This window comes from Drosophila melanogaster, chromosome 3R (assembly GCF_000001215.4).
Source record: "Drosophila melanogaster chromosome 3R".
Taxonomy (NCBI): Eukaryota; Metazoa; Arthropoda; class Insecta; order Diptera; family Drosophilidae; genus Drosophila; species Drosophila melanogaster.
Window position 1 is genome coordinate 21108005 of NT_033777.3, and position 25965 is coordinate 21133969.

General features: G+C 44.3%; 9 protein-coding genes across 15 annotated transcripts; 5 read left to right on the forward strand and 4 right to left on the reverse strand.

Moving 5' to 3' along the window:
- Positions 1 to 441: 441 nt before the first annotated feature.
- On the forward strand, positions 442 to 2830 carry rtet (tetracycline resistance). Its single transcript, NM_079705.3, has 6 exons — positions 442 to 1046; positions 1243 to 1584; positions 1648 to 1721; positions 2015 to 2190; positions 2248 to 2553; positions 2612 to 2830. Exons 1-6 carry the CDS (start codon positions 603 to 605, stop codon positions 2701 to 2703), a joined length of 1434 nt encoding a protein of 477 aa, NP_524429.1. The 5' UTR covers positions 442 to 602; the 3' UTR covers positions 2704 to 2830.
- Positions 2831 to 3403: 573 nt separating this feature from the next.
- Rab11 lies at positions 3404 to 8142 on the forward strand. Of its 2 annotated transcripts, NM_057822.4 has the most exons (5): positions 3404 to 3462; positions 3651 to 3851; positions 5942 to 6063; positions 6749 to 7097; positions 7247 to 8142. In NM_057822.4, exons 2-5 carry the CDS (start codon positions 3812 to 3814, stop codon positions 7378 to 7380), a joined length of 645 nt encoding a protein of 214 aa, NP_477170.1. In that variant the 5' UTR covers positions 3404 to 3462; positions 3651 to 3811; the 3' UTR covers positions 7381 to 8142. The 2 variants fall into 2 exon arrangements, with proteins under 2 accessions (NP_477170.1, NP_599137.1); NM_134310.3 differs by having other exon boundaries at positions 3404 to 3851.
- A 107-nt stretch (positions 8143 to 8249) lies between these two features.
- On the forward strand, positions 8250 to 9895 carry ppan (peter pan). Its single transcript, NM_057631.6, has 4 exons — positions 8250 to 8629; positions 8692 to 9056; positions 9113 to 9540; positions 9592 to 9895. The coding sequence occupies exons 1-4, from the start codon at positions 8300 to 8302 to the stop codon at positions 9849 to 9851; spliced, it is 1383 nt and encodes a 460-aa protein (NP_476979.1). The 5' UTR covers positions 8250 to 8299; the 3' UTR covers positions 9852 to 9895.
- Positions 9853 to 10852, reverse strand: Bdbt (Bride of doubletime). Its single transcript, NM_142686.3, has one exon. It carries the CDS (start codon positions 10778 to 10780, stop codon positions 9920 to 9922), a length of 861 nt encoding a protein of 286 aa, NP_650943.1. The 5' UTR covers positions 10781 to 10852; the 3' UTR covers positions 9853 to 9919.
- A 395-nt stretch (positions 10853 to 11247) lies between these two features.
- slmb (supernumerary limbs) lies at positions 11248 to 19481 on the reverse strand. Of its 3 annotated transcripts, none has more exons than NM_079706.3 (8): positions 18934 to 19481; positions 17158 to 17380; positions 14318 to 14589; positions 14068 to 14247; positions 13549 to 14003; positions 13026 to 13215; positions 12830 to 12965; positions 11248 to 12735 (listed from the first exon to the last, which is right to left on the reverse strand). In NM_079706.3, the coding sequence occupies exons 1-8, from the start codon at positions 18988 to 18990 to the stop codon at positions 12716 to 12718; spliced, it is 1533 nt and encodes a 510-aa protein (NP_524430.1). In that variant the 5' UTR covers positions 18991 to 19481; the 3' UTR covers positions 11248 to 12715. The 3 variants fall into 2 exon arrangements, with proteins under 3 accessions (NP_524430.1, NP_001262802.1, NP_001262801.1); NM_001275872.1 differs by having other exon boundaries at positions 12191 to 12735.
- An 87-nt stretch (positions 19482 to 19568) lies between these two features.
- Positions 19569 to 21597, forward strand: CG5793 (uncharacterized protein). 3 transcript variants are annotated; one of them, NM_001260296.1, is made up of 6 exons: positions 19569 to 19588; positions 19642 to 19828; positions 19951 to 20050; positions 20117 to 20213; positions 20343 to 20489; positions 20548 to 21597. In NM_001260296.1, the coding sequence occupies exons 3-6, from the start codon at positions 19974 to 19976 to the stop codon at positions 20887 to 20889; spliced, it is 663 nt and encodes a 220-aa protein (NP_001247225.2). In that variant the 5' UTR covers positions 19569 to 19588; positions 19642 to 19828; positions 19951 to 19973; the 3' UTR covers positions 20890 to 21597. The 3 variants fall into 3 exon arrangements, with proteins under 3 accessions (NP_001247225.2, NP_650944.3, NP_001247226.1); NM_142687.3 differs by lacking the exon at positions 19569 to 19588 and having other exon boundaries at positions 19740 to 19828; positions 20548 to 20902; NM_001260297.2 differs by lacking the exons at positions 19569 to 19588; positions 19642 to 19828 and having other exon boundaries at positions 19919 to 20050; positions 20548 to 20902.
- On the reverse strand, positions 20946 to 21713 carry Obp93a (Odorant-binding protein 93a; the record flags this gene model as incomplete). Its single annotated transcript, NM_142688.1, has 4 exons — positions 20946 to 21145; positions 21200 to 21356; positions 21424 to 21558; positions 21615 to 21713. 4 exons carry the CDS (start codon positions 21711 to 21713, stop codon positions 20946 to 20948), a joined length of 591 nt encoding a protein of 196 aa, NP_650945.1.
- A 498-nt stretch (positions 21714 to 22211) lies between these two features.
- Ice2 (Interacts with the C terminus of ELL 2) lies at positions 22212 to 24716 on the forward strand. Of its 2 annotated transcripts, NM_001104382.2 has the most exons (3): positions 22212 to 22393; positions 22473 to 22981; positions 23058 to 24716. In NM_001104382.2, exon 3 carries the CDS (start codon positions 23310 to 23312, stop codon positions 24492 to 24494), a length of 1185 nt encoding a protein of 394 aa, NP_001097852.1. In that variant the 5' UTR covers positions 22212 to 22393; positions 22473 to 22981; positions 23058 to 23309; the 3' UTR covers positions 24495 to 24716. The 2 variants fall into 2 exon arrangements, with proteins under 2 accessions (NP_001097852.1, NP_650946.3); NM_142689.4 differs by having other exon boundaries at positions 22212 to 24716.
- Positions 24717 to 24729: 13 nt separating this feature from the next.
- Trm7-34 (tRNA methyltransferase 7-34) lies at positions 24730 to 25877 on the reverse strand. Its single transcript, NM_142690.2, has 3 exons — positions 25701 to 25877; positions 24996 to 25645; positions 24730 to 24940 (listed from the first exon to the last, which is right to left on the reverse strand). The coding sequence occupies exons 1-3, from the start codon at positions 25819 to 25821 to the stop codon at positions 24749 to 24751; spliced, it is 963 nt and encodes a 320-aa protein (NP_650947.1). The 5' UTR covers positions 25822 to 25877; the 3' UTR covers positions 24730 to 24748.
- Positions 25878 to 25965: the final 88 nt, after the last annotated feature.

Here is a 25965-nt window from a genome sequence, read left to right on the forward strand (position 1 = left end):
GTTTGACTTTCGATACTAGGCGATAACAATTTTAAGCGGTATGTTTTAAATTATAATACAAAGTTGTGTCAGAGAATATCTGACTGCATTATCTTTTAAAAAGATATTATCACTAGGATTGTAATAAAATAAATAAATCAAATAGGCGAAAACTACCGAATCATAAACTTAATTTATATATGTATATCAAAATCCGGTTCTTAACTATTTAAGCAGGAAACAATGATTTGTAAAATATTTATAAATTAATTAAATATTTACAACTTAAACCTATGCTATTAGTAATGTTCACCAACATAATATTCGTTGGTAATTTTGATAAGAAAAGTAATTAATTACAGATGTTTGAATAACTCATTTTGGCGCCCTTATTTCAAATATCCGCAGCAAGCAACAGGTTGGAATGCCGTCTGCTCGTTATAGGCCGCCTTGGAACAGCTGTTGCTGTTCAGCTTTCACTTTGGCTTCGCTTTGGCTGGCCGCTTCTCGAGAGGGCCAAGAGTTGTCGGTGGAGTTGTGGTTCCGTTGATACAGTTATGTTGCAGTAACACCCGTACACGCACGCAATCACGGCACAAGCTAAACACCCGAAATCAGCAAAGATGGCCGACCTACGGAGTCGCCACAATGGAACCGCTGCCATGGAGAAGCAAAGCCACAGCCAAACCGGAAGCCACCATCACAACAACAATAAAGCGCTGGATAAGGAAGCATCGGAGAATGGAAAGCCGGAGAAGAGTGATCCCATGATATACATAATCTTCGTATCGCTGCTCTTCGACTTACTGGCCTTCACCATCATTCTGCCGCTGCTGCCCTCGCTGTTGGAGCACTATCGCCAGAACGACAGCTCCGGCTTGTATGCCGTGCTCACGGATCGGGTGCGCTGGTTCCAGCAGCTCCTGGGCGCCCCGGATCGCTACATATCGGTGCTATTCGGAGGCTTTCTCGGCTCCATGTTCAGCTTCCTGCAGTTCGTGGCCAGTCCGATTGTCGGAGGACTCTCGGACTACTACGGACGGAAACCAGTCCTGCTGGCTTGTGCGGTAGGTAATCCCAGTGCTCAATGCTTTAATGTGCACTAAACACTAAACTAGTCTTGTTAGTTTTCTTTTTGGCTTGGTCAACATTTCATGCTATTACGAGTTCAATCCAAAAGCGTGGAATTCGTCAAATTCAAACTCCTTAGCTAAGCCACAAATAAGTAAACCTTCCTTAAGCTACGTCTTCTTTCATCTATAGAGTGGTATTGCGTTATCCTATCTGATCTGGGCCTGCTCCAGCAACTTTGCCCTGTTCGTTTTGGCCCGCTTCGTGGGCGGAATTAGCAAGGGCAACATATCCCTGTGCATGTCCGTCATTACGGATGTGTCCAGCGTTAAGACCCGTGGACGCGGTATGGCCCTTGTGGGTGTGGCCTTCTCGCTGGGCTTTATTGTGGGGCCCATGATTGGAGCCCTGTTCGCCATATTCTCCGATAAAAGTGGAAGTACTTGGTTTGTGTTGCCCTCTCTGCTGGCGTTTGGCCTGGCAGTTGGAGATCTTGTGGTCCTGGCCTGCTGTCTGCGGGAAACGTTGCCCAAGGTGCGTACGGTTGGCTAAATTAAATATATTCCCAACACCATTAATTGTTTGACCTTTTCGCAGGAGAAACGTGTTAAGGAGATATCATCTGCACTGTCTTATGGCCTGCAGTTGCTCAATTTTTCGGCCATATTTAGGTAATTCAATGTTTTAATTAGCATGTCTCGAAAACCTGTCGTGTGATCAAATCGAAATCGTCATACGGTGAGAACTGCAAGCCACCCGGACTTGCCTGACTGGTTTGATAGACACTATTATCATGCCGGGTTCTCGGACACGTTTGTTTGATTGCCTTATCAGTTAGTAAATTCTAGATTGCTTTTGATTAATTGTAGTTACAGGGAATTGAGTCCAGTTAGCTAGAAGATTATTACCAATGATTATGTCTGGATTTTACAATCATATTTCAAAAGAATTCTCCCACTGACAGATTTGCTGCCATCAAAAATGTGCCTAAGAAAGACATTGCGGCACTGCGATCCATTGGCCTGGTATACTTCTTGTATCTCTTTCTGTATTCCGGCTTGGAGTTCACCGTCACATTTCTGATGTACCACAAATTCGGTTACACTTCGATGGATCAGGCGAAGATGTTTTTGACAACGGGTATGGAGCAAGTTGATAATCTACAATATTCCCTATCAAATTTGTGTCTTTTTCTAGGTGTAATCATGACTTTGCTGCAGGGATCGGTGGTCCGACGGCTGCCCGAGGCGAAGATCAAAGGCTATGCCATCTTCAGTTTGTACCTGATTGTACCCGCCTTCGTAGTAGTCGGCCTAGCCGAGGGCAGTCGGATGCTGTACGCCGGCATGACCCTGTTCGCAATCTCCACAGCCTTCGCTGTCACCTGTCTGACCACCCTCGTATCCAAATACGGAAACGATGACCAGAAGGGTTCAGTACTGGGCATATTCCGCTCACTGGGAGCTTTGGCTCGAGCTCTGGGCCCCGTGGTGGGATGCATTGGTGAGCTCCTCAGCTGTCTTAGGATTATACCTTTTCTAAACTCTTTAATCCTTAATAGCCTTCTGGTGCGTTGGCTCCAGGATCACCTATATAGCCGGCGGACTTCTGCTCATTTATCCAGCCATGGCCTTGCAACGCGCTCGCATTTAAGTGCAATAGGAATAGAGTTTTTAAACTCACTAGAGATCAACGGAAGTATTAGCTGCACATTATACTTAATTTATCGTTTTTTACAAGTATTTTATATTAAAATAAACACATTTTTACTCTGATTTGTAAGCAGGGGGTTTTTACTTGGGATCGAAATGTTTTCTATTTAATTAATTTTTTTAATAAGATAATATTAGAAACAGTTACTGCTACTGGGAGAACGATTCTGTTTAGGTTGGAACGTTTTAAGTATTCAAGACATTTTGAGTTGGAAATAAGTTAAATGGGCTAGGGATAATCCCTAGAAAATGTGTTCAGCTTTTTTAAAATACGATAGGCTTGTCGGGATGAAACGAGAGCAGTTCATGATAATTCGTCGTACCGTCTGGTAACTCTAAAACATCCATCTCGTTAATTTAGTGATGCAAGTCGATGTGAAAACATCGATAATGATATAAGTATGTTGGTGTTTTAAAATAAAACAAATAAGTTTTTTAAATAGGAAACAAACATTAGATTTATTTTCTAGACCTAATGTGTTTTAATTATGAAAAAATTTAATTCTAATTCTAAAGCTTTTGAGTATAAAACAATGTTCATATAAACAAAAATAGAAGTGACATTGTACTATCGCCTTACATCGCCATTAAGAAAATCGATAAGTATCGCCGAAATAATGTCGATGTACCGATATTTTTCAACATCTCTAGTCTCGTTGGAAATATAACGTGACGTTATTGGGAGTGACTAAGTTTTCGTGTAAGAGAAAATTGCAAATAAATGCGCTGCAAGCAGCTGCAAATCTCCAATTAATACTGCTCCAATTGCCGGAAAAGTCCTGCCAGCATTTTCGAACGCATCCGAGCTGGAAGAGCAACCGATTTCGCCACTTAAATACTGATATATACACTTTTCTCTTTCTTTACAACTACAACTGCAAATAAAAGTGTAAAGTGTGTGAGCCGACGACAAACGCATTAAAGAAATCGGCGGCGCGCAGGGATTATTGGATTTCGTTTAGCACCCGCACACACAAAACAAAAAGGACGGAACTGGATTTCCAAAGGATATCGAACCGAGCGAGCGATAGCAAAACAAATTGAGCAAAATGGGTGCAAGAGAAGACGAGTACGATTATCTGTTCAAAGGTAATTATAAACATGATACTAGCCGCTGGTCGAAGATCGCGGAAGGTTGATCAGGAGGGGAGGAGCCGCACTTCCAGGCTCTCCTCTCCCTGCCGTGAGAGACAGTGGTTCAATAGCACTAATTGAAACTAATTGGAGAATAACAAAAAGTGCACTCGAAGAGCCCAAAGTTCATGTGATGGTATGTGGTGTGTTTGTTTGCGTGAGTGTCATTAATTCCCAAAATAAGAAGTACGCCCCCCGAGTTTGTTGTTGTTGCTACTGCTGCAGTTGGATGCCCTTTGGTGGCTCTCCCGCTCTCACTCTGCCTATCTCCATCTCTTTGGGGTACTCTTTCGGACTGGAGTACGCGTACTTTGCCGTTAACTGCTTGTTTTGTCATTACAGTGCCGTTGGTCTCGCCACGTTGCATACAAAAGCCAAGCAGATCGTATTTATAATCGCTCGCTCTGTAAAGTAGGTTTAAGGCTTGCCCACCCACTCGAAATGCTAAAGTGATTAGATATCCAGTAAATAGAGCGAGAGTGTGGGTATTATGATTTCTGTACAGCTGGCTTTTGCAATGGTTTCTTGTAACTTCGTTTAGTAGCTCTCTCTCACGCGCGCTCTCTTTTTCACCCGCTCTCGATTGAAAGTTTGAAGCACAGTAGAGCAAAATGATGTATTTGCAGGTAGAAAACAAGACTTTTATCCCGCATCTTCCCCCGTTTATGTGTAGATATGTATGAACAGAGGTCACAAATTCTCAGCTCTTCTTTGTTCCCTTCGTTTGCTACTACGCCATAAATTCCAATTGCGCTTGGAAATCTCTGCTAGCTATCACAGCTGAGCAACTGTTGAATGTCATTAAAAAAATATTTAAAACTTAATCTGCCGTATTTTTTGGGTCAAGTATACAAAAAGTTAAAAAAAAAGTCATCATAATAATGCGTCAGTGTGCGGTATGCATGATGAGGCCTCAAATTTCACACATGAAACAATATTAAACGGACATGACTCACAGCCAATAACTGCTGAAGAATTCCACTCACCGATAAGCGCATAATCACATAACTGAAAATGGGCCGTTTCGGGTTATTCGAGCCAATCCCACTACTAAGTAATGACCGTCGATTACCACTCCTCCCCTTTTAATTTCTCATCGCATCCGCTTAACTAAGTGCAATTTCTCTTTAAAGATCGTTATTAGCGCTGAGAAAGAGAGTAGAAAACAAAGTGACTCAGCTCTCTCGCTGATAACTGTAACCACGCTGCTCCCAGCTGTCCACACTGAAAGAAAACCCTATACCCTCTAATTTAGCTATCTAAATTAAGTCAAAAACTTGGACTTAGCTCAAAAGTCGTTTCAAATATTTAGTTCCTATCTTAATGGCATTGCAATCGAAACTTCGAACTCAAGAATCAGTGTTCATATGATACCATTTTACTATTTGAATTTTCTCCGTGCAGCGATGACCATAGCGATAGAGCGAAAAGGTGTTTGATGAGTTATAGTTGTTGTTTTCTGAATGGATTAGCAAACATGCTGAATCAACAATGTCCGAAAAGGGTGTCAAAAATGGAAACTAATAGACAGACAGTCAGTAAACACAGTGTCTAGATATCAGTTAATATATATTATAGCCAACAACTCTGGCCGCACATAAGAAAGTTTATCAAAAAGAAATGGAGTCGTAAAAAGGTCAGTGGATAGTTTTTATCGGGTAGCATATCAACTTGGGATGCTTGTTTGCTCCCTCAAATATCCGCCACTCAATTATCCAAGAAATGTTTGCTATCGGCAATGAAGCACAATAACACGAACTCCCTAACGTCGACTGGCCCAATCATAAAACATTTCTTTCCATGGCCTGAAATCCCCCGAGCATGGCGGTTTTATGTACTCGCTGACCTTGGTGCGCCGTGCCAGCGGCGAAAGGAGGACATGACCTAGCCGGGCCACCAGCGACCATTCTGTCCGGCCGTAAAACACAAGACAGGGGCCATGCCACGCCACGCCACACCACACACCCACATAAATTATGCAACTGGGGGTCTTCGATTATCCAATGCCAATGTCGATGTCACTAATTCCCTCTAATCCTTTGCAGTTGTCCTTATCGGTGACTCCGGTGTTGGCAAAAGTAATTTGCTCTCACGTTTCACGCGCAATGAATTCAACTTGGAGTCCAAGTCGACGATTGGCGTTGAGTTTGCAACGCGCAGCATAGAGGTGAGTACGCTGGCCAAGAATTCGAGGGTGGAGTGGCCCATGGAGCTCCACCCCCACACATCTACCGCACCGCACCCACAGTGGGGGAAGTCACGGGTGAACTTGCGTGTGCGTTTCGGTGGGAGGACACGTAGTTGAGGCGTCTATCGGAAAATTGGGGGGAAAAGTTTGTTCAATTTGAGTAAGTGTCGAGAATTTCACTAAATAATGGATTGCCAATTGGCTTTCTTGCATAATTTCAAAAGCCATCCTACGGGATTAGCCAAAATGTTGACATCATAGTTGTCACTTGTGCTGAAATAATAAATTTATGTGGTCAATAACAATTATATATTACGTATGTATAAGGATTTGTGTTAAACAATACTTTGTGCCATCTTTTCGAAGTAGCTTAGTAGGTCATCTTAATATTTAGTATATCAAATGGGTTCAATGAATATAACTTACGCTACTTGCGTTTTTTCTAACTAGTGTAAGAAATTTCAAAAATTGGGTTCTCTTACTAGAGTTAAAAGCTTATCCATAAGCTCTAATTTATGTTGGTTATGTGTGAATACTGAATGCCAGTGCTTGTATATTAATTTTCAAAGCGAATGCGCCGCAGGCATTTCGTGGCGAAATTGCCAATTACTGGCACCATTCTAATGCTGTCCTTTGTTTCATCCTTCTTGTGCATCCAACGCAGGTCGATGGCAAAACAATTAAAGCGCAAATCTGGGATACGGCCGGCCAGGAGCGTTATCGCGCCATCACCTCTGCCTACTACCGCGGTGCCGTGGGGGCCCTGCTCGTCTATGACATTGCCAAGCATCTGACCTACGAGAACGTGGAGCGGTGGCTGCGGGAATTGCGCGACCATGCCGACCAGAACATCGTCATCATGCTGGTGGGCAACAAGTCCGACTTGCGGCACTTGCGCTCCGTGCCCACGGACGAGGCGAAGCTGTTTGCCGAGCGCAACGGCTTGAGTTTCATAGAAACCTCGGCCCTCGACTCAACGAACGTTGAAACGGCATTCCAGAACATACTCACAGGTGGGTCGTTCAGGATATTTTAGCTAGTCTGCTTTCAAATTATCGATCGTTTAAGAATATTTAAATACTGTAGATTAAACGCTTCATTGAAAGTCAATAGATTAATGATAACGAAGCACGACTAATGATGTCTCGTAATCCCGTTTCAGAGATCTATCGCATTGTGTCGCAGAAACAGATCAGAGATCCGCCGGAAGGCGACGTCATCCGCCCGTCGAACGTGGAGCCCATCGACGTAAAGCCGACTGTCACCGCCGATGTGCGCAAACAGTGCTGTCAGTGACCGCCCCAAGCAATTTTCGCTATTCCCCGCAACCGCCAGAACAGCAACATAAACAGAAGCAACAGCAATTACAACTACGACTACAAGAGGAGCAGCAGCGGCCAGAACTGCAACACCAAGATCAGGAGCAGCGTACACCCGATGGACCGCACAAGATGTCTATGCGTTTGTCAGCCACAGTTTGTCATGTGCGCATAAATTGATAATTCAAATCTGAGCCGCCACTCTCCACCACCAACACCACCACCATCATCAGAAGCAGCAGCAGCAGCAAAAGAATCGAAAGCAACAACATCCGGCTGTAGTTAACTGCGGTTTAAACTGAAGTTTTATATATATACAGATCCATGAGTATCGCATAAATCGACCGCCGCGGAAAGAAAGCAAGCAAAACTAAACACTCCAAATTCAGTTTAAGCTGTAGAACTATAATTTATATAAATATACATATATGCTAATATTAAAATATTAATATTATTAATTTTTCGCAACATAAATATATAGTTGTAATTTCGCGAGCAGAACAACAACAAACAACCGGAAATTCTTCGACTTAAACGCAAATTCATTACCACAGCACTGCAGCTCGGATTTTCTTCTTCGGTTTCTCGCAACATTTTAAACGATTGGCCACTTGGTAAAACTAGCTGATAAAGAGAAATCAAACAAAAACAGTTGTAAAACTTTAAATGCATAAATGAAACGAAATAACATCATTTGTGTTTGCTATGTTAAGTGTGATTAAATAAATATAATTTAAATAAAACAGAAGTGCTTTCAATTGGGCGGAAAATCGAAATTTAAAATGGGATTAGAGTGACCAAAGGCAGACGTCGGAGTGGGTGTTTGGTATTTTCCGCGCGAGCAGCCACACTGATCCATACACGTGCGGGAGAAAAGTGAACAAAAACATTGAAACATGGGCGGTAAGAAGAAAGTGCATCCGAAGACGCGCACGGCGGCCTTCAAGGCCAGCGAGCCGAGCGAGATCGTGGAGGCGCCGCACTCCTTCGTCATCCATCGCGGCCTCGCCTGTCCGTACATCACGGACCTCACCCTGGACTTCCGCCGCATTATGGAGCCCTTTACGGCCAGCAATCTGCGCGAGAAGCGGATGAACCGCATCAAGGACTTTGTCAGCCTGAGCAGCTTCTTCCACGTCTCGCACATGGGCATCTTCAACAAGGCCTCCACGCAGCTGTCCTTCAAAGTGGTCCGCTTGCCGCGCGGTCCTTCCCTGACTTTCAAGGTTTGTTTGTTTCATCGCTTAGTTTATACTGGATATTTTACCGCGAAGTTATTCTCTGTCAGGTTCACCAGTTCACCCTGGCCAGAGATGTGATCTCGCTAAGCAAAAAGCAGATGATTGACAACGATCACTTCAAGCACGCTCCGCTCGTCATCATGAACAACTTCAGTGGCGATGGCAAGCACCTTAAGCTGATGGCCACCACGTTCCAAAACATGTTCCCCTCAATTAACTTGGCCACGGTTAATATCGGCACCATTCGTCGCTGCGTCCTGTTCTCCTACAATCCGGACACGAAGCTGGTCGAGATGCGGCACTACTCCGTGCAGGTGGTGCCGGTTGGCTTAAAGCGGGCGGTCCAGAAAATCGTCAAAGGAACGGTACCCAATCTGGGCAAGTGCAACGAAGTCGTGGACTTTGTGACCAAGTAGGAAATGACCGTTTGTTCTCATTCCATCAAATAATCATAATATTGATTTTCAGGGACGGCTATGCCTCCGAATCAGAGGCCGAAGATGATGAGCAATCACATGTGGTGCTGGCACAGACTCTTAAAAGCAAGGGCAACTTGGAGGACAAAAAGAGCTCCATAAAGCTACACGAGATCGGACCTCGACTAACCATGCAGCTCATCAAAATAGAAGAGGGCCTTCTGACGGGCGAAGTACTGTATCACGACCATGTGGTCAAGACAGAGGACGAAAAGGAAACCCTGCGCAAGCTGGTCGAAAAGAAGCGAAAGCAGAAGGAGCAGCGCAAGAAGGAGCAGGCAGAGAACCGTGCCCGCAACTTGAAGCTTAAGAAGGATGAAAAATGGGCTGCCAAGAGGGCGGCAGAGGGACGGACTGACAGCGATCCCGAGGATGATGCAGAGTACTACAAGGAGGAAGTCGGCGAGGAACCAGACGAAGGTGAGTTGTGCTACATGCTGCGTAGAATATAAACTAATGTTTCCTTTGCAGAACTGTTCAAAATGGAAGCGAAGTCCTCCCGAAAGCGGCCTAGTTTGGGCGGCGGAATGAAATACAAGAACAAGCGCGCTAAACTGGATACCAAGGACAAGAATGACAAATCTGAGCGCACGGACAAGTACGATCGTAAGGACAAGTTCGATCGCAAGGACAAGAAGGACAAATTCGACCCCAAGAACAGGAGAGCCAAGTTCGATCCCAAAAACAAGCGCGCCAAGTTTGACCACAGAAAGAGTAGAAAATCAAAGTAGTACATTTAACATAAGCTATTTTATAAAGACCATTGGTTAACACGACATCGCAATGTTATCAATGGGAACTAACTAAACATACGTTGCACCACCTCCTTGTAATGGGCCTTGCTATCCTTCCAGCTAACAGCGATGTTGTCGCGCAGCTTGCTGAACTCTCGCTTCTCCTCGTAGTTGGGCATTCGCTCGATGGTGGCTTGCGCCTTGGCGAACTCCTTCAGGTGATAGTAGGCGAGTGCACGCCGGTAGATGCTCTTCTCGCTGGGACTCTCCTCCGTCTCCACAAACTGCGTGTGGTAGATTACATGCTCATAGCGTTTCTCCTGCAGCAAACAGGCGGCCAGGTTGGTCTGTATCTGAATAAAGAGCTCCTCCACCGCCTGGCCGTTGATGCCATTGGTCTTTTTGGTCAGTTTATCGAAGGGTTTGTAGGTGATCAGCAACTTTGCGGCACGCACAAAGTAATCAAAGGCGAATTTCGGGAACGTCTTAAAGGTGGCCACGCCGCTTTCCTTGAGACGTAGTGCCACCTCATAGATCTCTGCAGCGCTTAGCTTCTCCACCTGAGTGTTCTTCACAATTTTCTCCAGCTTCAGTTCAAATTCTATTCGTTCGCCGGTTTTGGTCGTGATGCTACAGGCTGCCGTTTCACCCGGCACAAATTGCTGCAGCAGCAGCTCCAAGTAGCAGTCCACTGCGGTCAGGCTGGTGCCCATTTCCAGGCTGTGCTTTTGAGGATACGTAGCGGACTCATCGCTGACCAAATATTTGCTAGGTCGTCCTCCCAAGTTGGTGGCTTTCTTGTTGACACTGAATTCCACCGTACTGATTATCGTGGGCTTGTCCATTTCGGTGAATTGGAGGCCAATTACCTTCTTGGCCAGACCACGGTTCTTGTCCTCCCACTCTGTGCCCACGTACCAGTCCATTTTGGAATATTTGCAAATTGGGAGCTTCGAAATTTAGCAGTAAGCAAAGTTTGCGATTTGGCGATGTGACCAGAAAACCGTCAAAAATGTACCTATCGCGAATTTCACAAAAAATACTTTGTTCTCACTAGTTCATAAATGTAATGCATGGACTACGCATCTATTTGCAAAACAAGTGAGTTAGTCGACTATCAGATACCTTGTACGCAGCTGGTGGGAGTGCGAAGGAGAAATTGGGCAACAATATGAAAATTTTCAGAGCTTAGGAAATACAATAATATGCGGTTATATAATATTATAAAACCGCCCAATTCAATTCTAGTGGTTTTAATCTTTCTATTCCAAAACAAAAATGTTAGCATGCATTTATTGTAACTCATGGCTCTTTAGTAAAACTTTTTATTACCCATTTCCGCTTCACTAAATTTAATCAATTGGGTGAGTCCATTTAAGATAAACAATTTTCTAGCATTTATACACAATTTATTATTATTTCTAGTTATGTTACATATACTAAGCCCATTCGCGCACTAGCAGTTGCTCGGCCATCGTTTAACATGCTGCCCTCTTTCCACTAACAGTTTTACATAATCCGGAGTATGTGTTCATATTTTTGTTAACACTTTTGTTAAAGTAAAACGTTATGTACATACATTAGTTAACGCGGAAGCGGCGTGATCGTGATCCAGATCAAGTATAGCATTGGAACTTAACTTACAAATAGCAATACACATAGTAAAATATCCATTGATCACAATCAACGAACGGCATACATACATATAATTATATTGTTGAAATTGCCTGGGAATTTGCTATTTTCTACATACATCGGTATATCTAAAACCTATAGTTAGCATAGATCAATCAATCAAAGAATCGGTTATATATTGCAGTACAATGGATCCATTTTCAATTCATCTTCGCTCGAAAGATGTGCAACTTCCAGTTGCAGACACTGCTGCGTGTCCTTCTTTACACAATTAACTTTTCAATTAAAATATTTGTATTTCGGTTAACTTAGATTACAATTGCCAATAAGATACTAGGCTTAGATTTACTTTACAATTAACACAAACATTAGGCAAAAGGCGTGTAAAATAGGTTACAAATGTGCAAAACGGCAACGCGCTCTGCCAATTTCAATGATGCAACTCTAACTAACATTTATGCTAAAGACTGATTCTTCTGGCCGCGCTGAAGATTCCTGCTGCGATTCTTGAGGCGGCAGCTGCCTAAACGCGATACTTGTGTATTTGAGCTAAAGAAACACTTAAAATAACGCCCAATCGATCGATCCACTGATCCGAAGGGCGATTCAAAGACTGACCCTCGATTAGTATTACAGCGCCTACATAAACTTATATATAATTTTACTTTTTCTGTCCTTCCGTTTTTGCATCTTTCATTTTTGTTTCATTCGTACACGACAAACCTAACAGCCAGTTTTGCGAAATATCTGCATAAATGGTATACTCCTGCATTTATTGTTTGTTTGCTTTTATAACTTCATTTAATTCATATTATGTGGTTGTGTTTCGTGTGTGTGTGTGTGTGTGGATGTAGTGTGTAAAATAGACGCTTAGAGATCGCTGTATCTTGGGTTCAACATCGTTTTTTGTTTAAACAAGTCTGCTGTGTGTATGTATATGCTGCTGGTTAACGACCATTCACTCATTATTCATCATAATCATTAATATTCTCAACATCTATATCGAAATCCAGGTCATCCGATTCGGGATCCGAACCGGAACCGGTGACGGATCCCGAACCACCAGCATCCCGGTGCCTAACATATCCCCCCATAAACGCGCCAGCATCGTTTCTAGAATCCTCCTCCTCAAAATCATCCTCGTCGTCCTCGTCCGCATCGTCGTCCTCCTCTCCTTCGCTCGAGGATTGTAGATGTAACTCGCGCAGCTGCCGTTGCACAAAATGTTAATGTTCCATCAAGGCCGCTATAGCAACAAGCACAATGGAAATTGAGAAAACAAAACGAAATCGTTATGCATAATTCAAGAGATCAATGGGGTGAAAGTTGGCTTCTCTTACGTGACGGTGTGCGTCCGGTCTTGTTCTCATTGGGTGTGAAATTTAGAAAGTCCCAAATCAAAATTGTATCATCATGCGAGCTGCTAACAATCTGGAACTCATCGAATTGCAAACGAAATACGCGACCAGTATGTTCCTAAAAGGGTTCACCATCGAGATTAGACAAATGCTACTACGGACTGGCCGAATGACTCACCACAAGGGTATTCAGACAGAGAGTATTGGAGGCTGCTCTTGGATCCAGGGCGGCGACCAAATCCCAAACCTTGATCTTGCCATCGTAGGCACCGCTAACGATTCGTTTCGTATCGAAACGAATGCAGCGAACCAATTCCTCATGGCCCTCCAGGACACGTAAACAGGCACCGCACTCAATGTCCCACAGTCTGAAAAAAAGAAAATAAAATTCAAATTTGTTATATTAGATTGTTGTAGACAAAGTAAAAGAAAAGAAAATGATCTCTTTATGCAGTTTAAAATGATAGGAAAACTTAATATAATATTTATGATATATAAATATATACAAAAACGAACAGTTCATTAATATTCAGATACTAACAAAATGTAAGGAAATACGCGTTAATTAAAGCTACTATCTGTGATACGGCAGACGGAGTTAATTCCCACTACTAATCGCAACATTCACGCAGAAATTATCTACACCCATCATTAATCACATCAGCGCCGGAAAGTCGGTTGGTTAAGTTCACACGCCTCACCTTATGGAATTGTCTGAGCTGCCGCTGACCACCAGGCGATCTCTGTACTGTAGGCAGGCGATGCCACGCTTGTGGCCATTCAAGGTGCGCACGAATTCACAGCTAGATGTGGACCAGACCTTGATGGTGCGATCCCCGCTGGCGGACACGATGTACTTCTCATCAAAGTCCACCACATTGACGGCGGCACGGTGACCGACAAGGACGCGCCGCAGCGTAATCTCGCTGGGTGAGGTCATGTCCCAGACGGCGATGGAGCGATCCTTGGAGCAGGTAACCATCATGCCATTGTTAAAGCGCAAGTGCAGCACCGCCTCGCAGTGGTGGATAAGGGTGTTGACCATCTCGCCGGTATTGACGTCCCACACGCGGACGGTGGAGTCGCTGGAGCCACTGATGATCACCTTGTCGTCATACTGCAGGCACAGCACCGATCCAGTGTGGCCCATTAGGGTCTGCAATTCGGCGGGCAGTGTGTTAGTAATCAGAATCTTATGGATTGATTATGTCGAATGCTACCTTAACGCACTGCAAATCCGTGCGATCCCAGATCTTGATGGTGTTGTCCCTCAGTCCGGAGACAATCTTGCCGTCATCGTACTGCAGACAATAGACACCCTTCGAGTTCTCGGACCGGCAGTTGATGCGGCGCAGCATGTGGCGGCCAGTCCGCCAGTTGTTCTCTATGCTGTCAATGTCCTAAAACGCATAGAATATGTGGGTTTAATAAACCGATTGCATAATTCGGCACACTTCGAGGACAACTCACATTCATTATCTTGGGGAACAACTCGCGATGGAATGAGTGTGGCCGTTGAGTCTGGCCCGGTCTTGGCTTGAAGAGGTACTGCATCCAATTACGCCGCTCGGCCAGTCCGCGCCACAAGGAATCTGTGCGCACCTTGCGTTCGATGAGCTTCTTCCAGAGCATGCCCTCGGAAATGACGCGCAGCCATTCCTTGCAGACCAGCTCGGATGATTTGAGCGATTCGGCATCCAAGTACGACAAAATGTTTTCTGCGATGTGATCCAGACCCTTGACTGCAAATAATTAATCATAAAATGTTATAATAATGCACAAGTAATTGTAATTATCAAGCAAGGCACAGATTCCATGTAATCTAATTATCTTGGAAAAGCCCATCTCTGTGGACAAAGTTTCTGACTAAGGCAGCTATTTATATTTGGCCCCCAGCTACACATAACCGATTTTCCATCAGATATGAGGTGGAGCTTTTGTGGCTGCTACCGCTCTTGGCAGACACCCACTCAACCCAATCAAATGCAATGCAATGCAAGCACATCAGCCAGCTTTAATTGAGCGCCAAACTAGAGGCAAAATGATGCACCTAACGGCATTAAAATGCACTTAGCCCAGTAGGCGGGAGTGGGTGTGGAAGGGAGTGTGTGGGAGTGGCTGTGGAGTAGGCGCAACCTATAGACTGGCATATTTACATGTGTCACGGTTAGGAGTGGTTGAGTTTCACTCGAAGGATGAGGCGGGGGTATGGCCATAACCACATCCACATCTTCATCTTTGTATTGACAAACCGGCTGATGGGCCAACAGAGAAGTCAGAGTCTGGAGTGCATGCGAGCACACTCGCATTCAGTGCCTTCCCTGCTTGCTGTTCGCAGCATTTGCCCAACACAATTAAAAATGTGCATAACTCGGAATGGCAGGCTGTTTGGCGGGCGGCAGCGATTTGGCTCAACTTGTTTGCCGTCGCCGGCGACTAACGGTCTTAAGAGTGTCTATCCGTCTGCGAGCAAGTCCGTCCGTCCGTCCGTCCGCTCTGTCCACCCGACTGTCCCCCCCACCACCTTTTAGCTGCCTTTGAAGTGCATTACAATGTAAATGGAGGGGACAATGTTACCTACTTGCAACTCTTTTTCATTCTAGAACACTCAGTGATGCCAACTAAGCGGAAGTTATACAAACGTATGTGCTAGCATTCGATTTTCTTTTGAGTAAATATTTAAAACTATGCTCCTAAGGGATAAATTAGTCAATTAATTGGTGAATAACTAATCAGATGCTTGGTAAGCAAAGTAAATTAATAGCTCAATTTAAACTTGACAGTTTATAACATTTTAATCAGGCTCTTCATTCTAATTTCTGATAAGCATATCATAATGGCTTGCTATGTTTATAGTGACTGCATGAACTTTGTACTTTTAAAGCAATATATGAATTAGTTATATCTGGAAAAAAAAAGCCAAGTGGTCATAGTGTACTGTCATTACATAACAAGAAAGCAAGAACAAGGAGTGCATCGCCGGGGATTAAGTCAACGGAAGCATGAGACGACTTCCTCAAAAGAACTTATTCCAGACTGGTGGCTCAAGGAAGGAAAGGCTTGCAAATTAAAGAGACTTTTTTCGCTATTTCAGAACAGGTATGCATGCATGCATGCATTTCAGCGAATATCTGAGCAAACGAACCGAAAGTAAATATACGTTTTCTGTATAAATGCCCTTGCAAAGGCTAGAATTGCACGCACAGCTCTTGTTGATTGTTTGAGTCATCGATACGCTCACGTATTGATGCATTGATAAGCGAACTGATCGCTTATTCACATACTCATACTCATAGTTAACCTGTTTGCCCATACCCAACCCAATCATATCCATTGCACCCGTAGCACACTCCATAGTTTTGTTATTAGTTAACATCTGTTGGACGACAACAATCGATGCCACGAATAAATCGATTCACATTTTCTTATGAATAATATACAAGGTTCGTTCCCGCTTTCGTTCTGTTTGTGTTCCGGTAAAGCGCGTTTAATGGAAGCAACGACCTTTTAGTCAACAGCCAACAACCAGCAACCTAAAGCCCACCCACTGGCTTCACCTCCTCCTACTCCTCTGGGCTCCTCTCCACTCCAACAGTTGGAAACATGCCCGGCAACAATCCGGAGGAGCAAGGGTGTCTGTCGGGGGACGCGGAACGAATCGCACCGGGTTCAGAGCGCGGCTTGCCTTTCATGTTGTTCAACTTTGTACCTGCAGTTTGTTATTGTTTCGCCAATTGCGTGTGTCGAGGGCTTAAACTCAGCTTTGTGCTGCTAGACTCGCCTGAGATTCTAATGGTGGATGAGCCATTTCTGAGCCTTCATTTTAGGAGGAAAACGGTCAAACTCCGATGGTGGAATTCGCACCCTAACAGCTGTTATTGCCTTCTTATCGGCTGCGTGAATTGGTTTCTCTATTGGTCAACTGGGATTACTGACCTTCCCATACAAAGCATGCTGTTGATAACAACTGGGTTATAAATCACGTTCTTGGAATGACTTAGCATGACTAATTTATCCGTTCAATATTTATAATATTTAGGAATAGATCTAACAGCTTCAAAAATGCAGATTAATATATGATATACCACTTCATCATTTCCTCACTTGTAGAATAACCACTATTGAATCCACAGCTAAAACTGCATTTTTAACGTTCATATTTTCATAGTCGTTGGCTAACATGTTACAGTTTACAGTCTTGGCCTAATACTTTGTTGTGAACGTAATATATCAATCTGTATGAACGGAAGTTATTTCTCCACTTCGACTGGACTCAGGTGGCAATAGCCAGTGTATCGGCAGGCACTCACTTGGCAGCAATGTGATAAAGTCCCGCTGGAGCATCGGCTTGAGATAGGCATTGATCTGTCCGTGTTGATAGTGGCACATGCGCGACAGCAGGTGCTCCACAAAGTCCACCTGGCCCGACTCGCTCCACTGGGTGAAGTACTGAAAGCAGAGTTCCCGCTCCGTTTGGTAGGTGGGCGATGAGTCTTTCTTGCGCACCGGGTCGTACAGCATAGTGGTTGTGAACTGTATGGGTGAAAAGTGGCATAAAGAAGCAAATTAATTATGAGATTGCATTTGTTTCGTTTTTGTTGTTGTTGTTGTTGTTGTGGGGCGACGATGATGTGTTATGGGGTGCTTCGATGTCAAGGGGCGATCGTTAAAACTGGAAAAGTAGGTAGCTGCTGGTTGTGCAACTTTTCTTTAGTTTAGGCTACCGACGACCCAAACTGGGGGCTTAAAATTAGGCAATTAGCTTCGACTACGCTGAGCGTTTCTTTCTATTCGTAATTTTTCTCATTTTTTTTTTATTCGGCGGCGAAAGAGTTTGCAAAGCGGATTTCTGAAGAATGAAAAACGCGACTGGCAGCGCAGCGGTAGAAACAGATCATTCACACGGCCAGTTTATAAATAATAATTGTATCGATGTTTATTTGGTCTTCCATGCTCATTATGCGCATTCTATATATAGACATACCCATTGATGGGCCCCAATTAAATCAAACGTCATCAATTAAACGCTAAAGATCTCGGCAAACAATTTTATCGGCGTGAAGTAAACAAATTGGTCGATTCGAGTGTGAGTGATTTGAGTAATTAAGTTAACTGCAATGCCAGCAATGCGAAAACCTTGCCAGTATTTGTAGTAAATGTTGTGAATATGTATGTACAAACATACTAAGTTGTATTCGGGTCGGTTGCCTTAATTTAATTGCCGTATTATGGTTTTTGTAAGCTTTAGTTGTTTGCCTTTGCCTGGTAACTTTGAGCTGAAGGATGCTACTTAAACTATGCACTGATTATGCTATGAGAAAGGTTTGTGGCAATAAGCAATATGAATGTATATATCCTCTAATTGATAGTTAATAATATCTCGTTTGTGTTTCGCTGCTATTACCAAGAAGCCATCTGTCTCATTAACCAGATTCCACCTTGAATCCGGCGAAATTAAAGCCCAGATGACTCAAGCGAAACCGAGCGAAAAAATTGAAAATAAAAAACGATTTTTTTGGCCCATTACTCGATGGTTTTACGCGAACTGACCTTCAGTAAGCCGCCTATCGTATATAGCTCCACAATTAAATAAGTACTGATTGAAATGTACACGGCCGTACTTTGTGCACAGCGTTTGTTATTAATTGTGTACACAAACTCGAGGCCAATTAACGAAATCTTAAGACTCGAAAACCGGAGATTGGGGATATATACATATATATGCAACGATAATTGAACAAAGGGGATGATGATGATGATGCTGGCGATGAATAAGTAGGCTAATGTCTAATATCCACAAGAGTTTAAGGTTATAGCCCATGGGATGGCTATGTGCCACAGTGTCCGAATTTAATAGAGTGCACGAGTGCAAAATCTGTAGTATATACGAAAATAAAGCACTAGCACACGCACACCAGTGTGTGACAACACGCATAGGTGGCGTAGGTGTGCGTGCCCCTGTGTGTGTGTATGTGTGTGGGTCTATTGAGGCGACACCTTGGGCAATATGTACTTAAATCGGTGTGTTTAATGCATTTAGAAGGGCAGAGATCCCGCTTAAAGCAGGTAACTTAGCGAAAACTCACGGCCTGTGCATTGGAGTTGGTTTCGTCCATTATTTTGTCAGTCTCCATTTTCATCATTGTGTTGTTTGTGTGTTTGTAGAGTTTACTGGCTCGTCGTTTGCTTCTCTCTCACTCGCTCACTGCCAGAGTTTTCCGTCGCACTCGCACTCACGCACCACGTAGCGTTTTTCGCTGATTTTTCGTTAACACGTCTCGCAAATCGCTTTTCGCCAGCGATTTCATATAATTTTTAGGTCGAAGGAAAATTACAATTTGCTCGTCTCGGTTTCTGTAGGACCGCAGGCGGGATGCGCGAAAACGGCGAGGCGAACGCGATGGCAAAGGCAAACTCAACTTGCCGAGGTCCCTCACCAATTGAGCGAATGTCGTATGCAAGTCATTATTCTCACCGCTCCTGGCGGCTTGCACGTTGTTTGTTTTTGCTTATTCAGATGACGCCAACTACTGGACACTCACTTTTCACACGGAGAATTTTATTTTTTTTTACCAGATCTCGCCCAAATACGGACTGCGAAACCACAAAGCCAAAGATGAGTGTGCACTATCGTTATCGATATCTGTCACATATATGAACGGTCACACTGCCACGGGCCAGTGCTGCAAAATACGGCAAGAGCACACAATTTCGTCGTTTCTGCTCTAAATTTTCGAACAGGTTGTTGCAATTACAACTATTTATGAAATGTTTTTAAGTTATTTCCCTTTCAGAGCTATGAATTGTAAGCATTGTATGGCTACCCAACACACTTTGCCAGCTCTGACAACTCTGCACATCCATATCAGCTGATTTCTCGATCGCTCTCTCCGTTTTCTGTTGTTATTTAATTGATAAACTTGTTGCGGGGGGCCACTCTCCAGATAACCCCCCACTTTTAAATTAATAAATATTGCGCAAGTAAGTGCCGTCCAGCTCGCCGAATGCTCACTTTCATTCGACCGCAGAGCTGTTCCCATTCTAATCATTTCCTTGAGCATTCATAATCGAGCTACAATACACATTTTTTTTCAAATTCACAGTGCAACTAACTCAAATCCTCAGGATGGCGTGCCAAAACCAAAATGCCGCCAACTTCTTGAGCAATGGCAAGAAAATTGTGGGGGTGGCTCTCAATTACATGTAACTCAGTGTCATAGTAATCTTGGGTCTGCATGGGTAATCCACGAATACTTTCTTCCGTCGCAGGGACGTTGTGCTGGCCAGGAACGTTCCCGTGCCCAAGGAGCCGCTCGTCTTCCTCAAGCCCACATCTTCGTACCTCCAGGAGGGTCAGCCCATTGTGGTGAGTTCTACAGAGAATTAATTAAGATAACATTAAGATAGTAGCAAGATAGCAAAAGTCCATAAACTGGAGAGTAAACGAATGGAAATTGAAAATCCCTCTTGTGATTTAAACTTTGTATTCCCCCAGTTACCAAAAGTCTTTACCAAGGTGGCATATGAAGTGGAACTAGGCGTGGTGATTGGAAAGCCCTGCAAGAACGTATCCAAGGCAGATGCCATGAGCTATGTGGCAGGATACTGCCTGGCTTTGGATCTAACTGCCCAGTGCAATTTGGTAAGAAGATGGATGCACTCAATCAAGAGCCATTGTTGTAATCAATAATCAATTTCAGGGACCAGCTCGGGCGGCCGGTCATCCGTGGACCTTGGGCAAGGGATTTGATACTTCTACGCCCGTGTCCCAGTTTATACCCATCGAAAAAGTGACGGACCCGCACAACTTGCCGCTTTGGCTCACCGTCAATGGAGACCTTAAGCAAAACGGGTGCACTGCAGACTTAATATTCAAGGTGCCCGACATCATTTCCTACGTGTCCAAGTACATGACCCTGGAGGCCAACGATCTGATCCTTACCGGAACGCCCAATGGTGCCGATGCGTTCAAGGCAGGCGATGTAATTCAGTGTGGAATGGCCGATCTCGCTAAATTGACCTTCCAAGTGGAGGCTGAATAAAAGTGAAGAATTTAATTTTGATGCTATATTCGGATATAATTGGATATGTGCAATGGCTATTTCTTCTTATTACTGGCCACATCATCACAGGCAACCAAATATTTCCACATCGCTGTGCAATCGCTGGTGTTTTTCCATTTGCTGGTCGGGCAGTTGATGTAGACCTTTTCCATGACGCAGGCCAGCAAGGTGGCAGGATAGAAGTCGCAGTCGCCCTTCTTGGGCATCCATTGGAACTCCTGCACCCGCTTCCTAGCTATTTAGAATTAACCATTATTAAGTAGAAAAAAACTTTCGTATGCTAACTCACCGTAGTCCGTGCAACTATTGAGGCTCTTCAACATCAGTTGCGACATATTCGGATCGTTTTTGTAGCGTTGCTGATAGCTCTTCTGCAATGCCTGGGTATTAACAGTGCCATTGCTCAACAAGAATCCATTGGTCCTGAAGGAGCACTCCGCAATACACTGAGGATTACACGTTTCCCAAGAGTAAAGCCAGTTTTAAAATGATATATTTTAGAGCGATACTTACTGCATGCAAAGCCACTTTATCCGACTTAAGATTGCGCACTTCCCCATTCGAATTGGTTGAATTATTGCCCAGCAAGGACTTGCGACACGAATTGATGGCCTTGTCGTTTTTTTGAACATCACAGCATGAGCTCAACTGCCAAATATTCAGTTGTAGTAATAAAAACACGATTTTATTTGAAGTTTTCATACAAACTTTGGCTGCTTTGCGTGATCGCAGCTTGTATAATTAAAGGATTTTGCACAATAGCTAAAAACTATTACAACGAAAAGCAGATTATACACATACATGTTGTGCTTAAAATTTATAATTAAACTGGTACGATGGGCAGCTGAACTTGAGTTTTAAAGCCACATTTTAATTAACCGTAATTTAAAAGTTAATGATGCATAAATAGCTCGCCTAATGCTGTGAAAAAATAATTGAAATGAGAAGGCACAGAACTAAAGTGCTGTTGAACGCATATTTTCTTGTTTTATTACATTTTAGTTTAGTCAGCAACTTGCTTCATTTTAATCAAAGCTAAAAGTTGTAACTAATGAAAACAGCTACGAAATAAAGTAGATGGTTTTCAGCGGAAAAATTAGGTAATGAGGTATAAGAATATTCAATTATCCATCTATACCCTTGTCGCCAATAGTTTTAGTAACAGAAGTAATGTTTTTTAATAACAGGCTTTCAGAAAAATATTTTTTCACCAGGAAATCGTTTTCTTATTTAAAAAAAACGTTGTTTCGCGGGCAAAGGCTGTGTGACCAGCTATCGGTAATCTGGATGGAAGTTTTCGTGTTATTCTCAATAAAATAATATCGAAGTGCAAACGGCCCCAACAGGTTCCTAAATAAACGTTTCCTCATTTATTTTATTTACTTTTTAAAATATGCGAGCTTGAAATGGAAATATACCAAACATTATGCACTGCAGCTTATCAACCAATGAATAGACTTCGCTTTAGACACAAGTTCCTCCCGTAAATATAATAAACCAAAAACGTATTTGGAAAACTAAGTTTTCGAATGTTTTCAATGGACTCTTTTGCCATGGACAAGGATGCGAAGTTGTACGAAGGAAATGCTCTATTCCGAAACCAGCCGTCGTACAAGGTGTTCAATAAATCCTTCGAGCACGTGGACGATGCGCTGTACACATTGCTGAACGAAGTGGAGCCAGATGTACTGCGAATGGAGCTCCAGGAAACGGGCGATCTCTTTAAGTCGTTCAATCGCAACTCGGCCTTGAGGGATCCGCGCAACAACGAGGTGCCACCGAAACCGACTCGCGACCTCACCACCGCCAGTTCACTCTACAGCTTTCCCAATCCCCTGGAGCAATACTCGGAGCTGAATCTTAAGCAACAGGCCGCCTGCATGCGAGTGCTCCTCGCCTGGCAATGCAGTCAACCCGTCGATGAGCAGGACATCGTGGTGTGGCAGGCAACGGAAAAGAAGCGATACAACGAGCAGCAGCGTGTGCAGAAATACATACACGACCACGAGCAAGGACGCAAGGAAGTCATCTACGCGCCCATGAAGAGCCTGGTGGCGGTCTACAGAAAGTGGTACGAACTGGGTGTTAAGAAACTTCAACAAACCTACCCCAATGACTCATATATGACCTTCTCCGGGCTGCCACAGCTGCCCCAGTGCAGGAGTCTCAATGCTCAGACCGCCAGCATAGAGCAGGTGGAGCTGGAGCGGATTGTCGGTCGGGTAAGACTCTTGCCAGAGGTGGAAGTTCGCCATGAAGCCCTGCGGACATTACGACTGCGCTTGGATCGCTATGCGACGAGAGAAACAAGGGCTCCTGTGCAGCTATTGCGGGAGGAAGACAAGGAACTGGAACTCGAAGCTGGCAACGTCTTCGTGCTGCCCCTAGACTCGCTGTTAATGCTCCTTACCACCGGATCCTATATTGACCTGCCCACCGAAATGTTTCTCAGCCTAAGAGAATCGCCAAACAGCAAGCACAAGTGCATGGAGTTCCAGTCGCCATTCCCCCCCCGCAACTGTGGTTGGCATACGAACAGTTTGATCTTGAAACTGGCTTATGGAGCCTACATTTCACAGCCCGGACAAGCCAAGTGGCTGGATTTCAATATAAATGGAGCAGTCAAGGAGGTGCCAGATGAGCCTGCCTGTGATAAGTCATCCATCGATCTGCAGATGGTCTACAAGCCTCGCGCAATCGATCAGCAACCATCAGACATTGAAGATGGCAACTGCAATAGCGCCTTGGTTAGTTGGACCCTTAGATGTAAAGGCGAAGGCGATGATTGCAACGATTTTCAAATCTTTAGCACACTATCCATACCAGCAGTTAAGGATTCCAGCGGCAAGGAACCACTTGGATGCCACTTCATTAAGCTGGAGAACAAGCCAGACTGCGGTTGCGAAATAATGTCCAAATACGAGTTGATAAGCGCCTGGGTGCAGTTAAAGCTAATGCGGGCAGAGATGGGACACTGCACACGCATCTCGCTACGGGATTTTGAGCCAATGCTGGAGGAGAAGCTGACGTTAATTTCGCTGGAGCAGCAGCTTCATGACTATTATAACACAAGTATGCCGCAGCTACTGTCCAACTTGTGTGAGTTTTTGAAGCTGCTGGACACGGTACCCGCTGGAGATTACCTGCTGCGATACTCACCCAAGTACAAGGATAAGTTCCTGCTGTGCATTGTCACCAAGGAGGCCACGCCACAGAGTTTTCAGCTACACCAGCTCCTCACGGAATCCATCCCCAGCGACCAAGCCTTCCTTACGCAAAGCAGCTACCTTCCGATCTCGCCCACTCTTTGTGGCCGCCTGCACGAGGAGCTCCATCTACTGCCCTGTGCATTTCCAGCAAAAGCCAACGGTCGCTCTGTCCAGCGTCGAAAGGTGGTGGTGCCCATACCAGAGCCCTCCAGACAAGCTCCAGTAAGACGGCAACGTTTAAAAAAGTGGAGCGAAGCCCAAACTCGAGAATTTCGACGTCGATGTAAGGTGGATCAAAAGAAAAGAGCTCGGGCTCGCAAGACAGCAGCGGCCAACAAAGAAAAAATAGAGCTGGAGAAGATTATGACGTTGTAAAAACCGCACTCTGATTGCATAAGTTGATTACTATTAGGGATGTAGTTACTAACTGTTACAAAACCAAAAGGTGATCCCCATAGTGGAGTTAACCGCTCGGCGTAAGGATAAGAGTTAAGTTTATATTGTTATGTATCGGAATAATAAAAATTGAACGCGGTGCTTGTGGCGCGAGCAACAAAGTTTTGATACATTTTGAGATGCACCAGAATTTACACTCATATTCATAACTTTTCATTTTTTAAAGCTTTTATTTACGTTACACAGGCACCTAACTTCTCAGACTTATTCTCATCATTCTCTAGCCATTTCTTCAACATTTCCTCATCGTGAATAACGCGAATGCCTTCATATTTTATGTTCACTTGGCTCGTTTTCTGCAGAATGTCCTGATAGGCGGCCGTCAAGGGTTGCTGCACTGGCTCTTTATACACATAGTTCTCGCCCTAAAACAAAACATTTTAGTGGTTTAAACCAAACGAAGATATAGTATTAACATACCAAATCGTATGTGCGATCCGAGTCCAACTCGCCCTTGTAGGCAACAAAGGGAACTTGAACCACGGGCGGGCTCTCCTTCTTTCTGCCCACCCACGACTCGGGTTGATCGTGCCATTCGGTCGTCAGGTTGCAAGGCTTGTAGCCATCGGGCAGACAAAACTCTCGGGCCACCACGAAGGCTTCAATGCTGGAGTTGCGCGAGGCGGAGGGCTTGAACACGCATACGTTCTTAAAGAACCGCTTGAGCTGAGTGTACAACCGACTGGTCCTGTCTGCCCGGTAGATCTTGGACACGAAGGAGCCTCCCTCTTCCAGTATGAAGGTGGATATGCTGAGGGCGGAGAGAAGTAGTTCGCCCTGAACGTACGAGTCAAAGTCGTGCATTCCAGTAGAATCGGGAGCGCCATCGCTAACAACAATCTGTGCCTTCTCGCCGCCAAAGAACTCAATTATGGCCTCGGCTGTCGACTCCTTGCTGATGTCCGCCCGCAGTTGTTTGACTCCTTCGATCGGAGCCATTCCCTGCAGGTCTACGGCGATGATCTTTACCTTTTCCCGTTCCTCTGGCGGCAGAGGCTCGTACAAGCGTTTGGCCAGCACCTGTGACCAGCTGCCAGGAGCGGCGCAAAGGTCCACGGCTCGGGTGAGACCTGAAATAAGTGGACAATTAGAATCGCTCCGAAAAACACGCGGTTGGATCTGCACCTTCTAGCAACTGAAAGGTCTCATCCGCCTGGAGCAGTTTGAAAGCACTTCGTGCACGCCATCCCTGCTCCTTGGCCAGGCGGTAGAATATGTCTCGTTTATCCTTCGAAGTCCTGCCCATTTAAAAATAATAAAAACAAAAGGGTATCAGCTGTGATACGACATCTACAGTGCTGTCGTTTTAGCCGTTTTCCCTTCAACTTTGGGAGTTTATTGGTATTAAAAACATTAAAAAGTTTGCAAGTGTGAGCTCGAATTTATAGTT